This window comes from Castanea sativa, chromosome 2, assembly GCF_040712315.1.
Source record: "Castanea sativa cultivar Marrone di Chiusa Pesio chromosome 2, ASM4071231v1".
Lineage (NCBI taxonomy): Eukaryota > Viridiplantae > Streptophyta > Magnoliopsida > Fagales > Fagaceae > Castanea > Castanea sativa.
In genome coordinates, this window is record NC_134014.1 from 43,974,751 (window position 1) to 43,985,356 (window position 10,606).

Sequence of the window (10,606 nt, forward strand, 5' to 3'; positions counted from 1 at the left end):
TAATCTCAAAATAGTGCATCAAAATAAGTCGGTAGGGAAATATTCTGTCCCATAAAGAAACGAAATGGGCATCAAAATGGTATTCAAAACCTTTTTGTTCATAACAAAATAAAAAATAAAAACTTAAAAAATATATATATATATATATATTTTTTTTTTTGATGCAAACAGTATCCTATAATCACTCTACAAAACCCACCGTTTCGGCATGCATGTAATAGACAAAAATTAGACATATAGATAGACATGGGACAGCGCGGTGAGTGGAAGGAATAAGAAATGGCTGTGACACTGCCTGGGATCTTCTTCAGCAGCCACTTCCCACCAAGTTCCTCAAGGTCAAGGTCTAAAACCTTCTCCTCCTCCTCCTCCTCCTCCTGTTGCTCCTCAGCATCATCATCTCAGATGGAGTTGAACAACGAATTCGGGCTAACAAAATTCAAGGAGTTCCCATACCTGTCGGCCCCACACAGAAACCTGATGGTTGATCTTGTATCAACGGTGGAGAATCGCCTTGGGTCGCAGCTCCTCCCTTGTAGTCTACCGCCGGATGTACAGTACTACCAGAACCAAAGTGGGTCCGCCCATGCTTCACTTCACACCAGATCTGGCAACAAGCCTTCCCACTCTCAGGTGTGATTTCATTTTTCCTCACTCCTTTTGATAAACTGCACAGAATTTATGCCGTTTTAGTTGTTAGTAACGGCAACGTGTTCGTTATCGTTTCAACCGCTAGGTCACTAATATCATTTTTTTTTTCACTGAAAACGACAACAAGGTTGCTCATCGAAAGATTACAGTTAACTATGAAAACTTTCTTGCATTAATGTAAATTGATGCAAAACTTGTTGGAAAAATAGGATTTAGCAAGTGTTTGGTTAGCTAATTTTGAGCCAAATTTAATTGCAACGTATTCTCCACCATGAGGAGATTAACGTCGTGCGGTCAGTTACCCAAACCATTTAAGGAGTGAATGAGAAATTGATTCTGTTTGGATTGAACATGAAATTGGACTTTTGAAGATATTGGAAATGTTGAATGGGGAATTACAAGGACAGACAAGTCGAATACGGGTGTTTGATCATCTTCTCTTGGGAATGCTGAGTGCGATTTTTGAAGTTGTTCAGGGAAAATGGCATAAGAATTTGAATTAGTAGTAGCAACATTACGCAAAATTCTGTTCCCAAAGATTGCTAGCAAGTTACTTTATACAGTAGCCCGTGGGTCTGAAATGTTTTGGTGTATGGAGAACCCTTCAAGTTAGATGGTCCAAAGATATATCACTACAATAATCTTCTAATAAATCAACCACCCCTCGTATAGATTTCATAGTGGTTCATCTCCATGCGCTTGTTTAATATGAAGCAATAGAGCCAGTGGCTCTAGATTTAAGGATCATATGCTGGGACACAAATCCCATGGCTATGGCGATTAGTGAGTATAGTTAGTAGGGCAGATTGCTCAGGCTCCTGGGAATTGTATATATAGAAATTGAAAACTTGTACCATAAGCTTATACTGGCTCATGCTTGTATGGACATCATTTCTAGTAGTCAAATCTACCTTTATCTTAACATATAAGTGTAATATCACAGGAGAATAAAATCAAGGTAATTTTTTTTCATGCTCGCTTATGGGAATTAATATCATAATTATGATTGCAACTGTGAGATTAGTCTTGGGGAAATTGGCATCTACTTTACCTTACTAAGGTGATCATGGGATTCTGTTTTTTAAGTCTGTGGCGTGGACTTCATTTGCAATTGCAAAATTATTTAGGTTGGGTTGCAGTTGTTAATTTAACAAACAGTGTTTTCTCCGGGATGATGATCAACAAGCCCAGATTGTTGTAAGCTTGAGCAAACAGCCATTTGATTCAGCCCTTTGTTCTTCAAGGCCTGAATGCTGTTTGCCCGAGCTGTTTGAATCAAGTGTGTTTCTTGTTGGTTAGCCACAATGCAATGTCTGAACTTCCTTAGAATGGGCGATAGTTTTCAGGTCTTGCCATGCTCAACCTAGTTCTAGCCCAGTTATATTTGGGTTCAGTTGTAATGAGTTGGTGTATTGGAGCATGGCATCATCTGTTCTCTTCTATGTTCTGGTGCAGACAATTGGTGCGAAAAAACATATATATCGTATGTTTTGTATTTAATGCACCTTAATTTTTTTTTTTTACTTATGAAAAGGGCGTACCCTTTTTTTGGGGTCTGAATTCTAAACATTATTTTATCAGATTGATTTTATATTAGGTAGCTGGATACACTGCACGCTACCAACGGGAGGAGCATTGAACATCACAAGCCTTTCGGCCTTTCTGAACCCTTTGACAGATGCACCAAATTTTCTTATTGAACTCATTCAGAGCAGCCCAACATCATTAATCCTTATCCTTGATTTGCCTCCTCGAAAAGATCTTGTCCTCTGTCCAGACTACCTTCACACTTTCTATGAAGAGACCCAGCTGGAAATGCGTAAGCAGATACTTGAAAAAATTCCTGAGGTTAAACCCTATACCTCTTCATCACTTTACATCCGTTCCTTAGTCTCTCCCACTGCTATTATGGTTCGTATTGAGACAGAGGCAAGTCAGCCAGGACGAGTGGAGGAGATCATAAAAGATCATGTGGATCCCATTGCAAAGGAGGTGCTGGGAATCTGGTTGGATCAATGTGCTTGTGGGAAGAGAGAAGTGGGAGACACAGAAAGAGCTATTTTAGAAAAGAGGGATGGGTTGATTAAGATCAAGACAATTGAGGTTGATATAGGCTCGAACTTTCCGAGGTTGTTTGGGCCAGAAGTAGCAGACAGAGTCTTGGGAGCCATACGAGATGTTTTCACCGTATGAGAAGCTAATTTGTTCAGTATATTATGTGTGTTTCGAAATTTTGTGTAAATAATCTGCCTGTTAACCAAAAAAACAAGTACATAATGCAATTGTTGAATATACATATGCTCTTCTGTTTTATCTTACTATTGAACAAGGTTTTTTGGTTTATTCATTTGTTAGAATTATTTGGTTAAATGATTAAATTTACCAAATCTCAACAGCTTAAACTTTTGGGACAATTGGTAATTTAACATGGTATCAAAGCGATCATTGTCTCCTTCACTTTTAGGACAATCGGTAATTTAATATCATTTGTGACCATTAACTAGTATAAACTAGAAAAGTTTCTGTTAATGGAAAAAATTTCAGGTTTTTTGCTGAAGGTTCCTAGTATATATTAGCTCATTTAATCCTTTTATCTCCCAACACTAAAAAAGTTATCTTGGTATATATTAGCATATGTTGGACAAAATAGTCAAATACCACTATTTGGGAAAATATGTAGTGTTTTACCACTGTTTGAGAAATATTTAATTATCTACCATATTTTTGGAACTCGAGTTTGACGTGGAATTCGAGTTTCAAAAACTCGAGTAGCATTCACACGGCCACACATATATTTACCTTCCAAAATTAAAAATTAAAAAAAAAAAAAAAAACCAAACAAAAAACTCTTACCACATATTTAGTTGTGCTTTCTTTTTCACACTTCAAAAAGTTATCTTTGCCCTTTAGTTCACTGTCATAGTAAAAGCACTGCATGACTCTTTAACATTAATTTTGTTTTATCCTTTTGTCTTTAACTTACCGGAATGAATTCTAATAAAAAATAACTTACAAGAATCAACGCTTTTTTTCTTTCTTTACAAAGTGTGAGAGGCCATGAAAATTTAGCGCTCCTCAAAAAGAGATTTGGGTGCTTGTGAGGGCACCTTAAAAAATTTAGTCACTTATTTTTTATACAAAAAAATAAGAAAAAAATAAACACAAATTACATTATCAAACTATTTCATTGTCATTGATTGAATAAAGATAAGTACAATCTTAGTAAAGTAAACCTTGCAAGGCTTTGAGTCCTAGTTACTATCTATGCAAAAAAATACAAAACTTTTGGTCCTGGTTACAATCTACCAAAATTAAAAAAACAAAACACTAATCTATGTATCAAAAAATCCTAAGCTCGGGGGCTAGATTACGGAATGGGAAGATGTTAGGCACCTATTCTACCCAGACAGAGTTCAGTCTTTTAGACTCTAATGACCAATATACAATTTTTTGCATGATGTGAATAATATGTTAAATGTACATGACAGACACTAGACCAAAATTAATTCAAATAAATTTGTCTTATGGATGTGTCCTCTTTTTAAAGAAAATTCAGATTTGTTTTTATGAAGTAAAAAAAGAAGAAGAAGTTTATCAAGAAAATCAAATTTGTTTTTGTGTAAAAGAAAGTGTAAGGACGTTAATTGGTTCATGACCCAGTAAATTTGGACAATGGCCCAATAAGCCCACAACGATAAATTTGTTAGAGTAGCTTGAATATTGAATGTTTAACAAGTCAAGTAAGAATCATTACGAGTTAGTTTAGTGTTAGAATGAACAAGAATAACAAGTTGAAAAGGAAAACACTCATCGGTCAAGTCCGAGGATGGTATGTTCTTGTATTTAGCTCTCAGACTTATACAAATATTCAAGTTCTTGATTACAAAGTAGTTTCCCCCTCTCTCCTAATGGAATCCTTTCCCTTTTATAGTCCTTCACCTTCCCTCATCTTAACCCTCTACTTGTTGATCAAATAACTTATCTTCTTGATACTTGTCCTTTTCTTGAAATCTTTGTGGGCAGCTGTAAGGCTAGAGGTCACTGTTCAGGCATTACTACCACATTAATGCGGCCAGTTGGTTAGGTGCAGAGCATTCAATGCGGTGGTAGCAGCTTTATTCTCAGATATTTCTCAATTTTCTGTTGACTCTCCTCTCTCCAAAGCTTATCCTCCTTCCAAGTATGGTTGTCTACTTCCTAGTAGTTCTTGGATGGTCGGACTTCATGCTCCCACTCTGTTTCTCGAGAAGGTTTATCTCCTTGGACAACATCACCAGCTGAACCAACGACCCAATACCCTTATTTGAACCAACTATCCCCAAAGAAAGAATGAGATTTTTGTTAAAAGAATCAGATCTGTTTTTGGGTAAAGTTAAGAACAAGTGATTTTATAAAGAAAATCAATCATATCAATTTTTTTATGAATGAAAAATAAGATTTTGTTATAAAGTATCATATCTGTTTTTGGATAAAGTTAAAAACAAGTGATTTTATCAAGAAAATTATATTTGTTTTTTATGAATAAAAAATAAGAAAAAGGCTTTTTGAAAGAGGATCCACATTAGGGCTGTCCACAGGTCGGGCCGGGTTGGTTTTGGACCTAACCCGGACTCGACCCACCGGCATCGGGTGGAGGAACCTAAAACCGACTGCTGGAAAAATAGGTCGAGTCGGTTTCGAGTGAGGGTGAAGGTCGGTTGGGCCAGGTCGGTCGCTGGAATAAAAAAGGCATTGAAATCTAAAAAAATGTCGTCAAAACTGCATTTTTTGCTGGAAACTGCATTTTTTTGCCGAAATCTGCATTTCTTTCGCTAAAAATTGCTGGGATTTGGCTGGACCTGGCTATATCCCACCAGATCTAGCTGGATCTGGTCGAGATCTCGCCAGATTTGGCTAGATTTTTTTATAGCTCCGGTTGGATTCGGGTTGCTCAGGTTTTGGAGATGCAAACCCGCCACTCGACCCACCGGTCGGGCAGTTTAGCTGGGTTGTCGGGCTCCGTCGGGTCTGGACAGCCCTAATCCACATTCATAAGATGAATTTATTATGCATGCGTCACATATAAAAAAAACTACAACCTAACTTTTAATCCTTTAATTTAAATTTCAAAATCTGCAATTTTGTAATAAAGAAAACTTTTTCTAAAAAAAAATCAGATCTGTATCTTATGAAAATACAGATCAGTTTTTAGGGTTGAAAAATAAAAAATAAAAAAAATCAGATCTGTATTTAATAAAAATATAGATTATTTTTTGAATTAGAAAAAATTAGATCTGATAAATACAAATCAGTTTTTTGAATTAGAAAAAATTAGATCATAAATTACAGATTAGTTTTTGAATTAGAAAAAAATTAGATCTAAAGATACAAATAAGTTTTTTTGAATTAGAAAAAATTAGATCTGAAAAATTTAGGTCAATTTTTGAATTAGAAAAAATCAAATCTGAAAAATTCAGATCAGTTTTTGAATTAAAAGAAGTCAGATTTTGAAATTTATGAAGAAGAATCAAAATAAACAATCATCTAAGAGCATGTTTAAAGAAAATTCTAGGAAAACATAATAATCATATACTAAAAACAAAACATAATAAATCATGTCAAACACAATCATGCATCAAATGATAAAAACTAGTGGAGAAAGGAAAGAAAGAAGAAAAATAATAGAATAACTCTTGCATGAGTGTGCTCTTCTTAATGAAAGAATATTTTAGGATTCAAAGAAATTTATTCAACTTTTTGAAGCCTAAAATACTTTACTTACAAAAAGAAGTTTTGAAAGTTATTCAACTCTTTGAACCTAAAATACTTTACTTACAAAAAAGAAGTTCCTAAAGCAAAACCCTCTAGAACGTCTTTAACGTAAGGGGAATTGAAAAAAAGAGAAGAGCTAGAAAGAGGGGGTCAGAAAGTCTGCTGAATTTTGAGAGGCATCCCCTATTTATATGTTAGGATTAGTGCCCTTAAATCCTATTGTATGATGTTCAGTATGTTATTATGTATGACATTATGTATGACTTAATATTGTAATTAATAAAGTTGTTTTATTATTATCTAAAATAATGGTAACATGAATATTCGGATATTATCATATAGTTTATGAGATGCATAGTATGTGATATATGTGATTTAGTCACAGAAGATATAAATCACAAGTTCTTTGTAAACTTAGAATTTTAGTTTGTAGTTGGTGGTGAAATTGAGCATTTCATCTGCGAAGACTATAACGTATCAACTAAGATGATTTGTCTTGATTATAAAAATGGAGATTTCTAGTTGGTATGTTAATATGTTTTAAGAGTTAAAATATATTGAACTGGACCGCTGTGAGATTTATTATTCTCCTAACGACTGTCAAATTAATAATAAACTCATGACTTTTATTTGCGTGAACTCTTAATCCTGAGAGAAAAATGGACTTAATCATGAGGTGTAGGTTGCTTTGATATATTAGGAGTGAGATCTAAAGAAACGATCAAAACCTCAGTATGTTGGGCAATCACATTTAGTGTTGATGGAACATATATTCTCAAGATGGAATTCATATTCTCTTAACGGAGATACAAAATATTCTCTTGAGATAAATTTAATGCGTTTGGTTATTCAGAGAGTTAGGCCTAACCACTTTAGTAAGAAGTTACTAAAGTATATATTTATGGAATTGGATTTCATAAATATATAATGAATAACTTAAAGGATTAAACCGAGTACTCAAGGAATTAAAATGTAGTAATCTACAAAGTGACAATCTACATTCATGACTTTGTACTACTACAAATATTTTATGAAGGGGTTGCATGTAAAATAAAGTCTTAGGATAAAATTTAAAATAAGGTTTAGAGTGCAACTATATTTATATAGTGGTATTAAATATAGTTAATGGTAACTTTGGACTTGTCAAGAGTTGACAGAAAAGCCCAAGGCCCATTGGAGCTAGTGTCTTATTGGTTCCTTTTGGTCCCACTCCAAGCCACACACTTAAGCCCAGTTTGAAAGGCCTAAAAGGTCAGCCCAATTAGATAATCAGTTAAATACAAAGGAAGAAACATGCAGAATTTTTGTATGTGAGAAATATAACACGATTGTGAAATGGTGTGTAAGAAGTGTTAGACATTTTGACATTCTTCCTTTGAAAACTGATTGAGAGACCACACTTCTTGGGCATTAGTGGAATTAAAGTGAAGATTAAAAGTGTTTCCAAGTGCTTCTGATCTACGGTTTTGAAATTTACCGCACCAAGATACACTCTCTTGTTCTAAATTCTGAAACTTACATAGTGCATGTTAACATTTATGAATAAAGTAGATCTGTCATTTTTCCAATGCGAATGTTTTGTATGCGATACAAACATGTATTTATCCAACATTATAGAGGTTGGGATGCTTAAAAAAATAAGCAAAAAACGTATGGGAAAATCCTTAAAAAAAAAAGAAAAAAGAAGAGATTTGGATGAGAGTAAGCTGATTTTTTCAGATCAGAACCAGTTTCAGTATTTTTATCATATCTTTTTACTCAAAATTCAGATTAAGCTGAAATAATGATACTTAAGGGAAATTTGATTCTCTACAACTTTGCTAGAAATAGCCGAGTCCTAATTTTGAGTTATACTATGCCAAAAATGCCTTGGAACGTGAATCTGAAATCTGCTACTTGATTAGCACGTTTTTGAAGTGTTTTCCAACTCTAAAACTGTATTTGGATGAATTTTAGAGTTATTTTCATGATAAACCTCATTCTAAAGTGATAATTAGGCCTTTTAAAATAATTATTTTGAATATAATTATTCCAAAAGCCTAATTATCTACAGTCTTTAGATATTATTAACTTATTTTATTTTAATCCCATGCAACAAATTTCACTTTAAGAAAAATACTTAACCAATCACAAAAATTCATTTAATTAATTTTAATCATTAACCAATCAAAATTAATTTCAATTAATCACACGTGATCGGTTTCACCCCATACAATGCACGTAGACCATGAAAACTTGACCTCGTGATATCTTTCAATCTGACGGTCCGATTTGGAAATCAGATATACCGTCGCGACCATTAGAGTTTCAAAATCATTTTTATGATATGTAATGAATGAATTAATGTATATAATGCAACTATGAATTTTTGGGTATATGAATGGTCACTCTAGTCATCTTCCAAGATTAAATTATGGGTGCAAAATCGAGTGTCTACACAAAGGTTCAATACTACCAACACCAACGGGTCTTATAATTTTTATTTGCTTTTTTTTTTCTTATTTATTTATTTGTTGTGCCGTGTAGTATATTTTTTTTCTTGGTGTACATTTGTTTCTTTGCTCATTAGCTTTATTTCGTGTTTTTTGTTTTTTTGAGAAATCAGTTTTGGGTTCTTGAACCTTTTTAAAAAGTAAAAATAAAGTGTTCATTCATACACAATTTTTTAATAAAAGCATAATGTATTACTTTTGGTTTTATTTAATAGGGATATGATGGTAAATTTATACAAAATTCATTTTCCATCCTCTTATTTTTCTTTTCAACCAAACAAAAGAATTTTCCATCCCTCCACTTTTCCATCCCCTTCAACCAAACACATATGAGAGAAAACTAAATCTTTTCTATCTTCTCATTTTTTTTATCCTCTTACTATTTTCTATCCCTCCACTTTTCCACTCCTCCAACCAAACATAACCTAAATGTTGTTGACATTTCGGTGCCAACCCTCAATCAAACCTGGAGACTTGGCTATGTTTTTGAATGTTTGGATGTGTGTATTAGATTTTTGGGCTGATGTGTGTGTGGGTGTGTCCTTTATCATTTTACCATTTATATGGAATTGTCGTCAACTATAGGATTTTTATTTTTTAAAGGCGAACACCTATGCCTAATTGTTTTTATTTCCTAGTAAGCTAAGGAAAAGTTTAGGGCTCCTAAACTAAACTAAGATCAAAATCATGTCTTGAACTAAAAATTATGTACACTTTGGGCCCATAGTTTAGGCTGTTTCTAGTTTATCATTTATCTTTCAAAATTTTCATTTTGATTTTTTACGTTTGATTACATTTTTATATTAATCCAACCGTCCATTTTCATTAGTAATATGCTTGTTCATAGTTAATTTTCTACCTACAACAATTAAACTCTTGCAACAACATAGTGTGACTTTGGTACAACTTATTCTAATGAGATTTTTTTTTTTTTTTTTTTTTTAAGTTGGATTTGAGTAAGCTATATCTAAGAAAGAATGAGGCTTTGATTAAGTGTACGTAGAAAAATAAGTTTGCTTAATTTTTAAACTAAGCTGTAATAAACAACATACATATTGGAATAACTTATTTTAGTGAGATGAAAATAATTTGAGTTTGACTAGGCTTATATATCTAAGAAGTAGGCATGTCCATGGGTCGGTCCAGGTTGGATTTGTGCCCAACTTGGAACTGACCTGATCAGTTCGGGTTTCTCATTTCTAGACCCGCCGTCGACCGGTGAAAGGAGTTGGTTTGGGTGGTCGGACCTCCTCGGATACCAGTCGAAGTTGGAATTTTCAAAACTATGCCAGATTTTGTTGAAATCCATCGAATGTGGTCGAGATTGGGCCAAATCTGCTGAGATCTGGCTGGATCTTGAAGAGATCTCGGCAGATCTTAAAGAGATTAGGCCGAATCTCGACAAGATCTCACAAGTTCTTAACGAGATCTCGGTGGATCTCGAAGAGATAAGGCCAGATCTCGACTAATCGGACTAAAACAACCAGCGAAACACACCCATTGGTGAAGAACAACTACTTTTCTGGTGTAAATACGATTGGATCGGTTGAAAATCAGTTTTTTATGCTCAGACCCGTCATCTGACCCACCGATATAAGATTTTGGGGATGGAGACCAGTCGCCTAACATTGGGTTGGCCAGGTTAGGTGGGTTGGTTGGGTATCGGGTCTAGTTGGACACCCCAACCAGGAAGCAATGGCTTTAAAATTGTA

The 10,606-nt window shown here is 34.2% G+C and overlaps 1 protein-coding gene across 1 annotated transcript; it reads left to right on the forward strand.

Moving 5' to 3' along the window:
* The first annotated feature begins 213 nt into the window (after window positions 1–213).
* Window positions 214–2,994, forward strand: LOC142626309 (red chlorophyll catabolite reductase, chloroplastic-like). The gene is made up of 2 exons (XM_075800131.1): window positions 214–633; window positions 2,233–2,994. The coding sequence occupies exons 1-2, from the start codon at window positions 280–282 to the stop codon at window positions 2,842–2,844; spliced, it is 966 nt and encodes a 321-aa protein (XP_075656246.1). The 5' UTR covers window positions 214–279; the 3' UTR covers window positions 2,845–2,994.
* The last annotated feature ends 7,612 nt before the right edge of the window (window positions 2,995–10,606 follow it).